The sequence below is a fragment of the Pseudophryne corroboree genome, chromosome 3 (genome assembly GCF_028390025.1).
Source record: "Pseudophryne corroboree isolate aPseCor3 chromosome 3, aPseCor3.hap2, whole genome shotgun sequence".
NCBI classification, from domain to species: Eukaryota; Metazoa; Chordata; class Amphibia; order Anura; family Myobatrachidae; genus Pseudophryne; species Pseudophryne corroboree.
In genome coordinates, this window is record NC_086446.1 from 715,307,082 (window position 1) to 715,325,684 (window position 18,603).

Sequence of the window (18,603 nt, forward strand, 5' to 3'; positions counted from 1 at the left end):
TTCCTCTTGATCTACAATCTCTCGCAAAGTGTCCTTTTTTATGACAATTGTAACAGACTTCCACATTTAAATTTCTCGCAGGGGTTTGGGGCTTATGCTGGAGTGGTCTTGTGGTTAGGGCCTGTATACTTGCGGCCATTAATTTATCACTTTGTGACTCTCTGTATCTGGTGATATTTTGATCAATATCAATAGCGGCCTCTCTTAATGCGGCCACCGAGATATTTCTCCAGTTTGGGTTGGTGGTCTGTACCCTTGTACTCAATACCTCCTTTAAACCATTCATTAATACCTTAACCGCTATTTCTCTATGCTGTGCGCATGTTTTGATGTCTGTGATCCCAGTGTTCCTAGCCATTACTTGCAGTGCTCGATTGGAATAACTGGAGATACTTTCCCTTTCGTTTTGTCTTATGGAGAAGATTTCATTCCACTTGACAACGGCAGGGAAATATACTTCCAACTGTTGGTTTATCTGCTTAATACATTCCTGATTGTGTTCCTCCGTTTGAGGTACTTCTGTGTCTAATTGACAATCAGTAATAAATGTCGCAGAGTCAACACCGGAGGGCAAACATGCCCTCAGCACTGTCCGCCAATCTTTGTTGGTGGGTTCTGTTGAGTTTCCTAGTTCTTTAATGAACCTTTGACATGCGACTAGATTTTTCCGTGGATCAGAAAATTCGGACATGATTGATCTCAATTCTGTCCGGGACCAGGGATGGCGCATTGCACTGTCCTTGACGGGAATGATTCCCTGATCGTCAGTCTTCCCATTGGGGACTGTGATCACCCTGACAGGACTAAACTCAATTACATCACCTTGTTTTGGTCTTACAATATGGGGTACATTTGTTTGTGCGTGATATAAAACATTGTACGTACCTGTGGACACGACCTCACCTGACCCTCCGTTAAGGGGTTTGATTATTGCCTTTACCAATTTGGTCGCGTCCACCTGGATGTCTTGTAGGCTGGCTGCTGGAAGAGATGCCGACATCGTTCTGGGCTCACTTTCTTGTTGGTAATCCTGAGGGAAGTTTAACATGGGGTGCGACTTGCACAGGTTAACATTTGTGATTTTTATACATTTATTTTTATAAACATTATTACATTTGTTACTTTCGTTCTTAATACAGTTACTAAGTGCATTTTTATCATACAACATTGTGCCATTTCTCTGCAACCATAATCCTCTCCATTGCCATGTCTCTCCTCTCAAGATGAAAGTTAGGTATGTAAGTTACATTTCTTTGCATTTCACTTTCCTGTTGCCATAACTGCAAACAATCATAATGCTTGATTCGTCTCTTTGCTGATTTAATGAGACATATCCTTCTCCTTAAATTCGTTAACACTTCTGTGCTGAAGCTACCTACTCTTGGGAATTTCTCCCCGTCATGTACTGTCATTCTCTCCCATTCATCACATAAAGCTTCTGTGTGACTTCCGTATTTCTCACACATTACATACCTTGCCGACCCGACTGGTCGGTTCACTGAATCAACCCGAACCGAGGTTGATCGCCCCCTACCTGAACAAGTGGCCCCCATAGTTCGAAGGTGTTGCTTTATTCAGCCAACCCTTACGCAAACCAAAATGTTCAAAATAGGCTGACGGTGGCGGTTTACCGAGTACCCCACTCACTCGCCCACGCCGACCAATACGACCTGATCACACCGATATGGTGCTGGCGTACTCGACCCAGGGCCCCTGCGACCTGAACCTCTATTTACTGGAACCTGTGAGGGTGATCCGAAGAACACTTACTCTTTCCAGTAACTATTGGTTGTTGGATAGTTCCTGAGTGAGCAGCGAACCTCCCTTAAAATAAAAAAAATTACACAAATCACGTTAGAATGTACAAATAGCGTTTATGACCTTCGTACACAAATAGTACCGGTCAGGTTTACTAATGTACACAATTACGTGCGGTCCAATCGTTCAGCACATAAGCAACTAATCTTATGTACAGAGCGACCAGTGGAATCGAAAATTACGGCTGCGAATTCCTTCAGCCAGAGCTTGTATGGCCTATATGGGTGTTGCAACAACCCTTTCTTGGTGTTGTGCCTGTGGACTGTATAGCGGACTTCCTTGTCTGCTGTACCTAAACCTGCTGGTCTGCTATGACCTCCTGGTCTGTTACAGTATGACCTCCTGGTCTGCTACACTCTAATGCTCAAATTGTATGTTTTAACCAGGGATGCCTCCCTAGCCACCATGTACGTCACTTACACGCATGTACCTCACGAGAACTCGACTTTTCTTGTGGTTCAACCTCAAAAATTGTAAAAACAAACACTCACTCACCACATATACACTTTTGTTTCTATTTCTATTTCTGCGCAGAAATTTTTCTTTAGACCAGATGTGTTACCAATTAGGAGAAGGATTTGTTAATTTAAATTTCGAATGTTAGAATAGATTTGCGCGATTTATCGCCTTGCGTTATTTACCGCGTTGCGCTATTTATCGCGTTGAAAAAAATTAACACTTGTGATTTGAGTTACGTGGGCGTACCCGTACGCTCCGTTGCGTAATATACGCTGCGTGCGTCGGCCTTTGTGTTGCGTTCGCGAGTCTCAGTCTTTTGTTAGAGACACGTGTACGCTGGCCACAAAAATACAATTAGCACGTTTATCAATGTAGATGATCTTTAACTGTAATCATCTACCAAGCACCACACAGGTCTTTCCTTGTATCTCAGGTAAAGCTGTGCGTGTGTCTTACAATTTACCCCTTAATGTATTACTTTTACACTTTAACTATTTAAATAGCGACAAATCTCTCTTAGCACGTTTATCAATTCAAATGGCAAACAGGAAGGTGAGATATGTGAAAGTACACAGATGAAAATGCAATTCTAAATTTAATCTAATAACATACATTGATGTAAGCACACGCATATAGATTTTACATATAAGTACCAATCACTATTACTTATGATTGACTATGATATAGATTAAATAAATGCATTAAAAAACTCATTAAATGATGATTTCTTTTTGACAATGGATGGCTGATTATTTCCTGAGTCAACTGAAAATCAGCCGTTCAAAAAAAAAAAAATTTGACCTTCCCAAAATGGCCGCTGCTCCTCCCCCTTCCACCTCCATGAGGGTCACACAAAATGGTGGACAGACCATGCGGCCTCTCCTGCCATAAAGAAAATCACCATGCTAGCTCCCAAAGTAACTTTTAAATGTACTTTTAAACCTACTTAAACAGATAAACAATCTAATCTTAATCAAACACGATATGATCCATTTGAACCTGGTTTTGCGACAATAAAAATACATTTTAGCATCTTAAATATTATGAGAAACGCCTTGTCCCTTAAAATTTCCTATCAGCGTCTTACTGATACCACAATACATTAACGTGGATTTTTTTTTTTTTTTTTCAGCATTTTGCGAGATGTCCATCATTAGCCGGTCAATTACAGCCACGTTTGTAATGTACAGTGCATCATTAAGATCGTGATATCCCGGACCAGAGCCCCCATCTAACAAAGCTAAATATTTATCTTATATAATACCCTTTATGAGGTCTAAGAACACTGTACGCTATGTATGTATGAAGTACCGTAAGGGTACACTCGTTGCGTAACAATCGCTCAGCCGTAGTCGAGACGCTCAAGCGTCACGTTCGCTCACGGCCAAGAGATCACAGGCAGGCACGCTATTGGCTGCTGACTAACGTAATGATTCGCTATAGCGTAGCGGACGCTCGGGACCACGAGGAGATCACCAGCGGCGCTGACGCTCACAATGTTAAACCTTTGTATCTAAACCATAAACAGTGTATTGTGCAGTAAAACCTTAGTGTAATGATAGAGTGTAAATGCAACACAGTATAACCTTATTACCTTTAAAGCTGTTCTAGCGTCACCGACGCTCTGAGAATACTTAACACTATAAGAAATACACAGATACCGTGCTCAGGGTCCAACGCCTAATATATATATTATGAATGATATACTTGCAAAAGAATTAATACAAATACAAATCATACACTACAATATAACATAGACTACCTAACCAGATAACTACACAGGAAATACAATACAATTACTATTTAAGGGAAAATAAGAGAGAAAGAGGAGAAGAGAGAGAGAGAGAGAGAGAGAAATGGCTCACAATAACAAGAAGATCAATATGATTGCAGCGAAGCTTACACATGTGAGGAACAATCGCTGTGCAGTTATTCAATGCTGAGAATCTTTGTGGAGAAAATACTTGACCTTAAACATACTGGCAGTCCCTATATACACAACCCTACAATACCGCATGGGACAGAAGCTAGACTCCATTTTGAGAAAACTCCCATGAAAACTGCAACACATGGTTGAAAGGGGGAGGGGAAAACACCCGGCAGCAGCCATTTTAGATTTGCAGGTCCAAACACATGGCACTCTCTACTACACCACAATCACATAGCAGAAGACACAAGACTCCATTTTATTCCAAAATGTCCAAGCCTCAGAACAATGCATATGTTCTGATTTTACAATTCCAAACCATCTAAATCACCTTTCACAATTTCAATCCAACTTCCTAGAACCATCTTATTCACTTTCACATTCCAAACAACTTCAGTATCTCAATAACCAGAGCATATTCATCACAAGACCAGATCACAATGTAACCACACATCTCAGCCTGCCATTGCTACCAGCACATGTTCAAACGTAACTGCATGGTGGTATTTATGATTAACAAGATATATTATAACTAACCAGCACAATCTATTTTAAATCACCATAGGCAAACAAATACCACAAATGCTATGCTACAGGTTGTCTAATGTCCCAGCTACCATCACAGATTCCCAGATCTATCACACAAACACCCAACAATCACACAACCAAGTTACAATATCCTATTTAAACCAGAAAGCAATCTGTCTATATTTCCTTATCTAGCCATGTGAATTCAATACTTAGCCTTTGGTGCCTGGTGATGATCCAGCCATGCTTCTGGGAGCTTTGTTCTGAGTGTAGCTTCATTACATCTGTTCTCTGAGGCCACCTGCAAAAACTGACCCCCAACCCCCCCAGACAGGAACTATCCTCCTGTGTGTCTGTTCCTAGGGGAGGGGTCTCTCTCTCTCCTTTGTATATGTTAATCAGGTTCAGCCCTGAAAATCTTAGTAAAAGGTTGGCTTGATCATCCATTGTTCTCAACAAAGTGATCTCAGCTTTTATACATATAATCATATCTATCCGCTGCAATGTCCCACAACTTCACAACCAGCATCAAACTAACCCACACATCATTCTGCTTGCTTCAATACCAAACATGATGGGCGCATCTGGTTCTGTTCAGATAATACATATTCATGACATCAATTCATCAGCCAATTCTAAATCTCCATGATGTCTGGTGCTTGACATTATTATAACCATGTACTGTATGAAACAAGCGCCGAATCCATCTCCGTGCCATGTCCGAGCAAATGCGTGTGTTTCCATATATTGCTGTGCTCGCTGCGCATATTTGCAAGTATATCGACTTAAATGTGTGTGTGGTTTGTATGTTCTCTCTATGTAATATTTTTGACTTTGACAAGCTTCTGCTGATTAAACTGATATGCAGCATGCCAATATACTGTGTGAGACTGTGGCTGTATCTGCATATAAAATGCTACATACAGAATATAGGCATGCCGCATATCATTTTAATCAGCAGAAGCTGATGATGCCCCTAGGCATATCAAATGCCCTAGGCACTTGCCTAGTTTGCCTATGCCTATGGCCGGCTCTGCCCGGCGCCTCTTTTGCCACTCTCAACTCACTCATCTGCCCACCACCACCTCATCTCCCTTCCTCACTCTCTGCTCTTGACTTTGCCACTTACTTCACATCCAAAATTGTGTCCATACGTCAGCACATCACATCACACCAGACCATGAGCAGCCAGCCTCCTCCCATCCCTTAGCACCTCTCCCCATCCCTCTCACCAACTCTGACATCTTTCTCCCTTGCATCTGATGAGGAAGTCAGGGCCCTCATTTGTTCCTGTCCCCTCCCCACCTCCCCACCTCCCCACTTGACCCTATCCCCTCCCGCCTCTTCTGCTACCTCTCTCCTTCTGCCTATTACCATCTTTCCCACCTTCTCAATCTCTCCCTCTCATCAGGCACAGTCCCCTCTGCCTTCAAGCATGCACTCATCTCTCCTATTATTAAAAAACCTACCCTTGATCCAAACACTCTCTCCAACTACCGACCGATCTCTCTTCTCCCTTTTGCCTCCAAACTCCTTGAGTGTATTGTCTACAACCGCCTTACTTTCTTTCTTTCTTTCTTTCCTCACACTCACTGCTTGACTTATTCCAGTCTGGCTTCCGTCCTCTCCACTCCACTGAAACTGCCCTTACAAATTCTGCAATGACCTCCATGCTGCTAAATCTAAGGGCCCCTACTCTCTACTTATTCTTCTTTCTGCTGCTTTTGACACTGTGGACCACCCAGGGCTGCCATCAGAAATTGTGGGGCCCGGGACTGACAAAATAGGTAGCCCCCCAACCCTCAAAAAAAAAAGTTAAATAGAAATAAATGTATATTTAAAAAAATCAAAAATAAAATTTCTATGCTGACAAAGAGCAACACTATTTTATGCCCCTTGCACCATATTAAGTCCCCACAGTAATGCCCATCACCATATTATGCCCTACACAGTAATGCTCCTGACACCATATTGTGGCCACACAGTAATTATGCAAGTACCTGTTAGTTATCAGGGCAGGGGTTCTGCTCATTGTCAGAGGATTCCTTTCTTCTCTCCCCCATTGACGACGGGGACAGCGGCAGGGGGGCAGTAGGCTGCATGAGCATCACTCTCTGTCAGAGATGCTGTGCCCGGGATAACTGTGCCCCCAGCACCCCCCTGATGGCGGCCCTGGGACCACTCTCTCCTACTGCAAATCCTTCACTCCATTGGTCTGCGTGATACTGCCATCTCTTGGCTGTCTTCCTACCTCTCTGAACGTTCATTCTCTGTCTCCTCTCATGACTCCACCTCCCCCTCACTTCCACTAACTGTAGGTGTACCCCAAAGAATTCCCTACCTCTCCCCCTCAGACTCTCCACCTCTCTACAAAACTTCAAACAGGCTCTCAAGACCCACTTCTTCACCAAGCTCAGCCAAATCTCATCCTAACCCTCTGTTCCACGTTCTCTATGTACGCCATCTGTGTCAACCCTGTCTGTCTACCTTTTCCCTTTAGAATGTAAGCTCTCGCGAGTAGGGCCCTCTTCCCTCACGTGCTTATCCTTTTTCATACTTTAATAATCTTCAACTTCACCAAATCCAGCAGTCTTCTGCCACCTGATACTTATTCCAGTGTCATCTGCTGATGTAGCTATGTTTATTTACCCTGTACTTGTCCTATATTGTCTTCAACTGTAAGTTTCTGTTTTCCTGTTTTGATTATTTGTTTATGTACTCTGTAATTGGGTGATGCGGAACCCTTGTGGCACCATATAAATAAAGGAAATAATAATAATGATACTGCGCCGTAGAAGACTTTAGGGAATTTCAAACACGCACAGTAGCAAAAAAATCAATATTCATGAACGCTGGCATTGCGGCTCTGAATGGTCCAAAGTGTGTAAACTGATTGTAGATAACCCTATATTCATTGATATATGATTGCAATGAGGGCAGGATGTACTAACGGGAAAATGCGTCCAAAAGCCCGTTTTCAGGTTTTGGACGCATTTCCCAGATGTACTAAGCCCTTAATGGCGGGTCTTCAGTGCGGAGAAGGCTCTGGGCCTCCTTCCGCATTCTTCGTGAGAGGGATCCAACCGGATTCCTCCCAGCACCGCCCCCACCCCCACCCCAGCAGCCACCTCGTCCCTCTGCGCATGCGCAAAAGAACTCCCGGGTCTGAAACCCGGAAGTCCAGTGACTGCCGCAGATCGCAAAGGGCAGTAGTACATTTGCGATTAGTATCAATACGATGTGTGGCAGGATGTACTGGACAAGGTTGGTGCATCCCACCCATAGACTGATAAAATGGCCTATGGGATACGGAAAAGCTCATGATATGATGACATATGTGGGAGTGGTTTATCATGTTTTCTACAGACCTTACCCTTTTATTCCCACCAGAACCTTCAAACTCACATAGATTACTTCCCCATAAGCCGGACCGGACTGCCCATCTGGCACTTCTGACAAATGCCTGAAGGGTTCCCAGAATCAGGGGCTGGCCGAGCAGCTCCGCCTCCCGGCGCTCTGCTCGGCAGCCTGAACATACAGAGATATGGGAGGTGCCACAAGGCCAGGCTCCCGTGACTCGTGGCACGTCCCTGTGATGCTTGACCACGTCCCCCCTGGTCGTGCACGCCACACAGTACTTTACCAGGGCTGGGTCACATACCCCGTCTGTCCCTGCCCATAAGTCATGCTTCTGATATATTTAGGTGACCTGTTCCACATAAGCATCTACCAAGATCTTTAATTTTGAAATAAAATACAGATAAATTTAACTGAATATAAAAAAGTTTGTGTGTTAAAAAAAAAAAACTTACATGTGGTTCATATTTCTCCAGCTCTTTTGTGTCCGGGATCCTCCGTCCTGCCAGCCAAATCCCTCTTTCATCTGGAAGCGAAATCCCCGTGCGAGGGGTACTAGATTTGCTGGAAGTGAAGACAGAGAACACCTGGACCAGATCTAATCTACTCACCGGCAGTATAAATGATACTACCATTACAGCAGTTATTAATAACGCCACACGCAAGCTGCACAGTTTTATTCTGCCGAAGCCCTTCTGAAGATAGCATCTGCTGCCCTCCATTAGTGGCGTTCCTAAGGTGGGCAGCCGATTGCAACAGTATAAGTTGGGGCACCGTATATCAATTCTACTTTAACTCTGAAATCCGTCAGTCGCGGCAAAGTCCATTTTTATCCTTATACATCACTTGATCCAAACATAACTACAAATAATGGGGACAGTGGGTGGACAGAATTCATGCTGGCTCTAGTAACAATACATGTGGTGGTAGGGCAGCCGAGGATCTTTGCTAGAAGATTTGAAAATATAGGATTTATCAAGCACACATTGACTCCTCAGTGTTTTCAATCTTCCAGTGTCCTGCAAGTAAAATAAATTAATAAATCAATGGTTAAAAGTGTAAGTCTTTGTTGGAACAGTTGCGTTAAACAGAATACATATAGACCATTTCAATACTACTTCACATAAATATTATTTTAATCTTATTATTCCAGTAATTATATGTACTTTAATTTTTATTTTTTAATAGCTTTTATTAATGTTTGTACTTTCGATTTTATTTATTTCCTGCCACTATCACTCCATACATTCTTTATTAGGCCATTAACCAAACTGCACCATCATACATCTCCTTACTCATCTCAAAATATCTCCCTACCCGACCTCTCCGCTCTGCACAAGATCTGCGTCTCTCATCCACATGTATTACCTGTTCCCACTCAAAATTACAGGACTTTACCCGGGCTTCACCCACTCTGTGGAATGCACTCCCACGCACAATAAGACTCTCCTCTAGTCTCCAAACCTTTAAACGTTCTCTGAAAACTCATCTCTTCAGACAAGCCTACCAAATTTCAGACCCACACACATAATCTTCACAGCTTCCCTATCAAGTTACATCCCCTCTGTACAGTCCACATAAACTCACATTTTGTCTTCCAACATTGCTGGGTGATCATATCATATATACAACCCATTAAGAACCTATCAACCTGGGGAACCATTATGTAACAGGTAGCATCTATCCTTATGTATCAATGCCTATTTCCCTATAGATTGTAAGCTTGCGAGCAGGGCCTTCCTACCTCTGTCTGTCTGTCTGTCTGTCTTTGCCCAGTTTTGTTCTATAATTGTTGTTCTAATTGTAAAGTGCAACGGAATATGCTGCGCTATATAAGAAACTGCTAATAAAATAATTATTTGTACCTATAGCAAAGTAGTTGAATACTTAATTACATGTGAGGCTATATAAGCACCCGGGCTTTTATGTAATGAGTTGCAGTGAAGGATTTAGGAGTGGGCAGAGGGCAGTTTAAGGGGTTGTGTAAGTGACAGTGCAGCCAGAATATAGGGCTAAGAAGTGTGGTCTATCTGTGAGGATATATAAGGAGAGGAAGAGCAGACATCTTCCTCTTGTCCAGTCGACGTCCATTAGAAAAGGTTTACTGAGTATCTGTAAAAAAACAAGTGCTTGGCCAATATTTACTAAGAATTCGAGTTTGTCCGTTTTGTGTTTTTTTTTTCTAAGTCCCAATCCGGGAATTCACTAAGCACCAATCTCGGCAGTGTTTGGACTATTCGTAATGGTTCCGAAATACGAATGAATAGACCCTCGGTCAAACGCGGCTGTTATTTCCTACAATACGGGAATTCACTATTCATTCGTATTTGGGTGTTAGTTTCTGAGTGTTCAATTGCGGTCGTATTTTTTTGTGAATCGGTAAAAAAAGCGGCAAAAAAATAGACCTGCTTTTTTCAATCGTGTTTACATGTGTTGCAACTCAAAAATCAATCACACCTGAATTAGGATGCCTATAAAAGGATGTTAGGCCCATTTCAATACACCTACACTCAGAAATGGCAGCAGGACTGTGGGCCAGTGATCTTTTGTGTGCTGTGGGATTCCTCAGACTCAGACATCAGCCTGTAAGTACCCAGGGCCAAGAAACTGAACATGGTCAGCAGGTTGTACAGGTTCCGCGGAGGCTGCGCAGGCCTCGTTTTTTTAGGGGGCGTTTAAACTTGAACGCATTGTCCGATGATAAGGTCATACAGATGTTCCGTCTAAATCGTAACAACATTTTCCGTCTGTATGACCTTGTCAAACTGGGCCTAGACCCTGAGACAGCACGCTCTCGCTCTGTCTCAGGCCTGCACAAACTCCTGGCTGTGTTGCACTTTCTGGCTACTGGCAGTGTCTGAGGATGTCATAGGATTCTCACAGCCCTCATTTTCCAGAATCTTAACACAGGTGATGTATACCTAACTACCTCTTCTGTTTTGTGTTTGTTTTAATTTCTCGGTGGCCAGTTCTGTCCTAAAATCTCATGTTTATTGTTCTTTAAAATATACACACAGGTGTTGGCTGTTTTGCAGCCCCACATCGAGGCCTCAATCTGCTTCCCTACCCAGGAGTCTCAGTGGCATGCCATCAGGGTAGATTTCTATGAGCTGGCTGGCATGCCTAATGTGCTTGGAGCCATAGATTGCACACACATTCAGCTGAGACCACCTAGGGGCAGGCAGCACATATATACGAATCGCCATTTCGAACACTCCACAAATGTGCAGGTGGTTTGTGATGCAAATCTCAAAATAATGAGTGTTGTTGCTGGTTACCCTGGGGGCTGCCATGACTCCTTCATCCTCAGTCAGTCATCCCTCTTTGATAAGTTTGAGGACGGACAAATGCCAGATGGATGGCTGCTGGGTATGTAATTTGATATGTGTAGGCCTGCGTATACTTTGTCCAAATACAGGGGCAGATGTATTAACCTGTAGAAGGCATAAGGAAGTGAGAAACCAGTGATCTGTGCAAGGTGATAAAGGCACCAGCCAATCAGCTCCAATATGTAAATGAACATTTAGGAACAGATTGTCTGCTGCCTTTATTACCTTGCACATATCACTGGTTTTTCACTTCCTTATGCCTTCTACAGGTTAATACATCTGCCCCACAGTGTGTTACTTATGTGTTGCTGTATCTTAACATGAATAACGTTACTATATCTGTCTTTTAGGTGATGGAGGATATGGCTGTTTCTCTTGGCTTCTAACTCCATTGTCCCGACCTGATACCCCTGCTGAACACAATTACAATCATACACATAAGTCCACGCGGAATGTGATAGAAAGATGTTTTGGTGTGCTGAAATTTAGGTTTCGGTGTCTGGATAAGTCTGGTGGCCTTTTGTTGTATAGTCCCTCCAAGGTGACTCAAATTGTGTTCTGCTGCTGCTTTCTTCATAACATGTGTTTGTAACAACATCTGCCACATGTTGAGGAGGAGGAGGAGGAGGAGGAAGAAAGCAGCCAGCAAGCAGAGGAATTAGAGACATCTGGTGATACTTGGAGTACAGATGTAGGGAGGCAGGTTAGGCAAGAGATCATCACTCGCTATTTCTAAGGTAAGTTTGGTTTGCTTATTTCATTTGTTGTGTAATCATAAATAGATGTTTTGCCATTTTTATTGCCAAAACCATTACTCAGAATGTGTCTGTCTCCTTGACACATACAAACATACCCTCGCTTTATGAAAAACAAATGTCGCATGTGTATTGTGTGTATTTTTTAACTCAAAACAACAGATTATGAGTGGCATGCATTAAGTCTGGATAAGTGATCGTAAACTTGCAGTGCAAATTTCTTACAAGCCCACATAATCCATGTAGTATTTCACTTTATCATTGTGTGTAACGTCCTAATTCACAGGTTCACAAACTCAGCCCTCAGGACCACACACAGTGCATGTTTTTCACGTAACCCAGTAGAAGCACAGGTGTATGAATTACTCACACATATGTTAAAAGGTTCACAGGTGGAGCTAATTATGTCACTTGTGATTCTGTGAGGAGACCTGCAAAACATGCACTGTGTGGGTTCCTGAGGGCCGAGTTTGAGAACCTGTGTTCCCAAAAAACACTCCTCAACATATAATATGTTAGCCTTGAGGAATACATGTGTCCCTATGTGTGATGCACCATCATATTTAAGACACAAACTTACTGTAATCAGGAATAATTTATTTCCTAATGTTTGATGCAGTAAACTTGATGATGTGTAAGTAAATACACAGTTTGCCACATATATACATTATTATACACATTCTTTGTTTTTTGTTTAAAAAGTACATATTTGTTTGTTTCAGCATCATGTGTAATAACATTCTTACTAATTTTTAACACACACAAACATGTCCCAACAATACTGACATTCATTTTGTCAATGTTTTATTAAAAATTCAAGGCCAACATATTAAAAGCTTTTTACGCAACTCAATTGTGTTCTTCTTGTAATGTTGTATAGAGAAGAAAGGTAAAATATGTATCAATAACATTGTAATTTGGATTGTCTGCAGGAAAAGTGAATGATTGGAATCTAGAAAGAGTAATGATTAGAAAAAAAATCAAGTGGTCAGTTTACTTCCTGCTAAAGACATTCTGCCTGGCTGCCAATTATTGTGTCTGCAGGAAAAGAGAATGATTGGAATCTAGAAAGAGTAATGATTAGAAAAAATCAAGTGGTCAGTTTACTTCCTGCTAACATGTATGTGCGAGCCGCAATTCCCTCCTCCAATACCGAAAAAAAATGGTAAAGAATAAATGTGCCTACAAATTTAATGTTGTTGTTTGTACCACTTGTAATTAATGATGTTGTAAAAATTGTCAAGGAGCTAAGTGTTATATATTTTTTGCCAAACATACACTTACTAACTATTTTGAGTTACTTATCACAAATGTCTAACTTGTATTTTTTTTACGTTTTTTTTGGTGGCTGCTTGTCCTGCCCTTTGCCTTTAGCACTGTCATGTTGTCGTGCTCTGGTGGAGCGTCTTGGTGGTGACGAGACTGGCGTGATATTTGAAGTAGTCGTACCAAAACTGCTGCTTGTTTGCGGTTGGTGCATGCATCTGAGTGGTTTCATTCAGGTTAGTGAGGGTGGCATTGAGTTCACGTGTAGCAGCATTTTGATTGTCTACTATTCGGAATAAAGTTTCATTAATCTTTTGATTGTTTTGAAAAATGTTCATATAACTTTGCTGTTGTCTGTGCTGTTCTTCCATTAGTCTGTGCTGTTCTTCCATTAGTCTGTGCTGTTCTTCCATTATGCGCTGTAAGTTGCCCATGACCTGTGTAATGTCTGTACGCATGAGTTCCATGGTATTGCCTATTCTGGTTGTTTGTTCATTTTGTCTACTCAGATTTCTTGATATTCTTCTGAGGTGAGATGGTAGGCTTGCAAACATTTGTGTCTGCCTACGCAGGCAATCTTCATTAGTGGCCTGCTGTCTAGCCCAAATGGACCAAAACACCTGATCAGGGCCTTGTGTTCCTGGTGTTGTTGGGCTGTGTTGTGGTGGTGGTGGTGTGCTTTGCTGTGGTGGTGTACTCACAGGTGCTGGGTGGCTCATTCCTTGCCTTAATGGCTGCATTTCTAAGATGTTTGTCTCCTCCATGTCACTGTGTTGCTGTTGTTGCGGAGGGATGCTGTTCCCAGGACTAGAAGCTGAAATGTGACAAAAATATCCGTTAGCTATCCATATGTTTGAGAAATGTAAACAAATCACTACACATGGAACACATGTCATTCACTGTTGCTTTCAACTATTCTGCCTAGCAACATCATCACTCATAGCTTAAATACATACATATGCCTGTTTGTGGCAAATGTGTCTGGTTACTTAATTGTGAAAGCAAACACTTTAGTTTTATTGTAGCTCACACATACTCCACCATAAAAACACATTGGAATACATAATGTGTTACCTTATAGCTTTGATCAAACAAACATAGTAATGTTTTTATATGTATTTTGCAATGTCACCTCAAACACACATGTGAAATTTTGAAAAACCACCTTACTTTTTGCAAAAAAAAACATGTTTTTTTGTTGCAGCATCTTACACACAATGTCATACTGTATGGCTCAAGTGGACATACATATCTTTACTGGATGTGGACAAGGCCATTTAGCTTGGATTCCATTTCAGCTTTTACTTACTGCGGTAAGTATTTAAGTTTTTTATGTGTTTTGACTTAATGCGGTTATGAAATATTTTGATTACGTTCTTTAATTTTTCACATTTATTTCAGTTTGATACTCACAATCAAGATGAGGGGAGTGTGGATGATGTCTTGGAGGTGTGTCCAAAATTTGGAGTGGGGGGACAGAACATACGGACGATAATCTTCGTGGCGGGGTAGCCTGCTGTGTTTGGGCCGGGACATACGACCTTGCTTTCTTTTCGGCCACAGGTTTTTTGTGGTGATGTCTTACAGAAGTGCCACTTCTGCTGCTCCATACTTCTTTTGATGGACCTTTTAATGAAAGTGCAATTTTGTTATGGCCATTCCTTTACAAGCATACCCTATACTACAATGGACACTTTACCTGCTTCCGCAGCGTCATCAGATGTGATAGGAGTTACTGGCCGACGAGTAGTACTGCTTTTTTCTAACACTGTATAAAATAAAAAATATAAAATTTTTCATGCTATTGTGTATACATCCACCCATTACGCTTATAAACATTTATTCTTTTAGAAATGCTTTGGGGTTTTTTTAAAAAAAACATAAGGACCAGAAAAACAAAATTAAAAAACATAAAACAATAAACATTGTCCAATAGACATATGCTCTATGGCAAAATCAACACAAGAAAACATGTACAGGACACTGACATAGGCCACAAGTAAAAAAAAAAAAAAAAAAAACAACAACCAAAAACACACACATCTTCATTTTGTATTGAAAGGATAAATATTACAGATGCAATATATAAATTGCTCTGTGATGTGGCACTCCAAACACACATTACTACTATATGAGCCAAAACAAAATCTAGCAATATTTTTAAAATTACACTGCAGTGTGGTGTCACGCTACAAATACAAGCAAAAAATTATCAAAGAAATAGTGTTATTTTGATTAAAAATTTAACATTATCTAATAATGACATTACACATGTAAGTGGTTTCCAAACCACTTTCCACTACTCCAGCCTCTAACATGACAACCACTGTTTTTTAAACATTGCACATGGATCACTTTAATATAAAACATAGTCACAATTTTAAAATAAAAAATGGCCAAAGGAAAACAGTATTGCAGGACAATTCAGAGACACACCAAGTCCAAACTACACATGCAAAATATCTTTCAGAAAAACACATGACATACAATAAAGTAAGATATTAAACAAATACCAAAACAATGTATTGGCTGACACACACTTGAAGATGGGAGTAATATGCAACGTCACATTACACACATTTAAAAAAAAAAAAACTAACATAGAATGTAAATGCAAATACACATGCTCACCATTCTTCCTGGGCGGATCTGAATCCCGGACATGGGTTGCAGAGACAACTTCAGGAGGTATTACACTCCGCATGGGCTCCTCATACTCCAGATATCTTGCAATATAGGGCTGCCCACCACCGGTTTTCCGAGCCGACTTGGCCTCCTTGGCCATTTTGGACTTGACACGTCGCTTTATGTCATAGTACCGTTTGTGGCACGTGTCCTCCGTCCGCTTGACCACCCCCTCACTATAGACAGCAGCAACAACTTTCGCCCACAACACCGTCTTCCTCCGTGTTGGCACCTTAGCGGACTCAGGGCCAAATAGCTGCCTCTGATACTTCATCAGCTCACGCACCAATGCCACATTTTCAGCAAAACTAAACTTTACATTCCGCCCAGTCTTAGTAGTGGTGCGTGGCTGCGGAGCACTCTGACTGTCACTATCACTTGAGGCTGCTGCAGCAACCTCACCCACCTCCTCCACCTCACTAACCTCACTAACACTCACCTCCTCCACCTGACCGACCTCCTCCCCCTCACTCACACCCTCCACCTCACCCACCTCTGAGTCACACATAATTGTGTGTCTAAACAGTTAACACAGAAAAAAAAAAAAAGCAACACACTCCTCCACTACCACTACACAACTCACACACCCACACCCACACACACGCACACAAACACTGACAAGGGACTATAAAGAAAAATAACTAGGACTAAAAATGAGACAAAACCACAAAATACAAGACAACAAGAATGACAAGACGACTTTCAAACACAATACCACACTCAGAAATCGCTACCAACACTCCTCACCAAACCACAAATTCACCTACCTCCACAGCACAACCTCCCTCCTCCTCACCACTAACTAAACCCACAAGGTGCGGACGGTTTGGGGCGTATTTATATGGTTGCGCACAGACACTCCTACCATCTGAAACACAACCAATTACGAAAGGGGATGAAAATCGAAACTGAAAGTGAAAATGCGGCTGCGGGAAAAAAAAAACCCTGCCGCGTTTAACTTAGGAAAAAAACCAGCAAATACAACAAAAACACGTACACAAATGACAATGACGGCCGTAAATGTGCCCAAAAAAATGACTGGCATCGACATCGGAAAACACGACAACCATAAAGTCGACTGCTTCGTAACTTTGCGTATATGGGCCCTCATTCTGAGTTGTTCGCTCGGTATTTTTCATCGCATCGCAGTGAAAATCCTCTTAGTACGCATGCGCAATGTTCGCACTGCGACTGCGCCAAGTAACTTTACTATGATGAAAGTATTTTTACTCACGGCTTTTTCTTCGCTCCGGCGATCGTAATGTGATTGACAGGAAATGGGTGTTACTGGGCGGAAACACAGCGTTTCAGGGGCGTGTGGCTGAAAACGCTACCGTTTCCGGAAAAAACGCAGGAGTGGCCGGGGAAACGGTGGGAGTGCCTGGGCGAACGCTGGGTGTGTTTGTGACGTCAACCAGGAACGACAAGCACTGAAATGATCGCACAGGCAGAGTAAGTCTGGAGCTACTCTGAAACTGCTAAGTAGTTAGTAATCGCAATATTGCGAATACATCGGTCGCAAATTTAAGAAGCTAAGATTCACTCCCAGTAGGCGGCGGCTTAGCGTGTGTAACTCTGCTAAATTCGCCTTGCGACCGATCAACTCGGAATGAGGGCCATGGATTCAAAAAGTTGCATGAAAATGCACCCGATACAAAACGAGTTTAAACACTACACAAACCGACTCAAACACGAATATTAGTAAATATTGCCCCTTGTATCTTCTTCATTCGTTCTCTTTGTTTTCATTCCTGCTTCAGTATACACCAGTCCAGTACCATAACTAGACATTTTAGCGCTGTGTGCAAAAAAACTGCATCGGCTTCATGGGGAAGGGGCGTAACCACAGAGTTCCCTTTTACACGGCACAGAGTTCCCTTTTACACATTAGGCAGGTAGAGCTCCCTTTTACAAATTACGGCAGGCAGAGCTCTCTTTTATACATTACAGCAGGCAGAGCTCACTTTTACACAGCACGGCAGGTAGAGTCCCCCTTTTTACACATTACGGCAGGTAGAGTCCCCCTTTTACACATTACGGCAGGCAGATTCCCCCTTTTTGACACATTAGACAGGCAGAGTCCCCTATTTTACACATTGTGGCAGGCAGTCCCCCTTTGTTACACATTATTGCAGGCAGTCCTTTTTTTTTTTTACACATTATGGCTGGCAGTCCCCCTTTTTCACACATTATGGCAGGCAGTCCCCCTTTTTCACACAATATGGCAGGCAGTCCACCTTTTTTACACATTAGGCAGGCAGAGTCCCCTATTTTACACATTATGGAAGGCAGTCCCCATTTTTTACACATTATGGCAGGCAGTCCCCCTTTTTCACACAATATGGCAGGCAGCCCCCTTTTTTACACATTAGGCAGGCAGAGTCCCCTATTTTTCACATTATAGCAGGCAGTCCCCATTTTTTTTTACACATTATGGCAGGCAGTCCCCCTTTTTTACACAATATGGCAGGCAGTCCCC

The 18,603-nt window shown here is 42.1% G+C and overlaps 1 protein-coding gene across 1 annotated transcript in view; it reads right to left on the minus strand.

The window, feature by feature from the left end:
- The window catches only part of LOC135057415 (carbohydrate sulfotransferase 15-like), a 103,514-nt gene extending 94,703 nt beyond the window's left edge, over positions 1–8,811 (minus strand). Inside the window, exon 1 of the mRNA XM_063963305.1 lies at positions 8,545–8,811. Coding sequence (XP_063819375.1) covers positions 8,545–8,811 — 267 coding nt within the window. The remainder of the gene's footprint in view (positions 1–8,544) is intronic.
- Between the last annotated feature and the right edge of the window lie 9,792 nt (positions 8,812–18,603).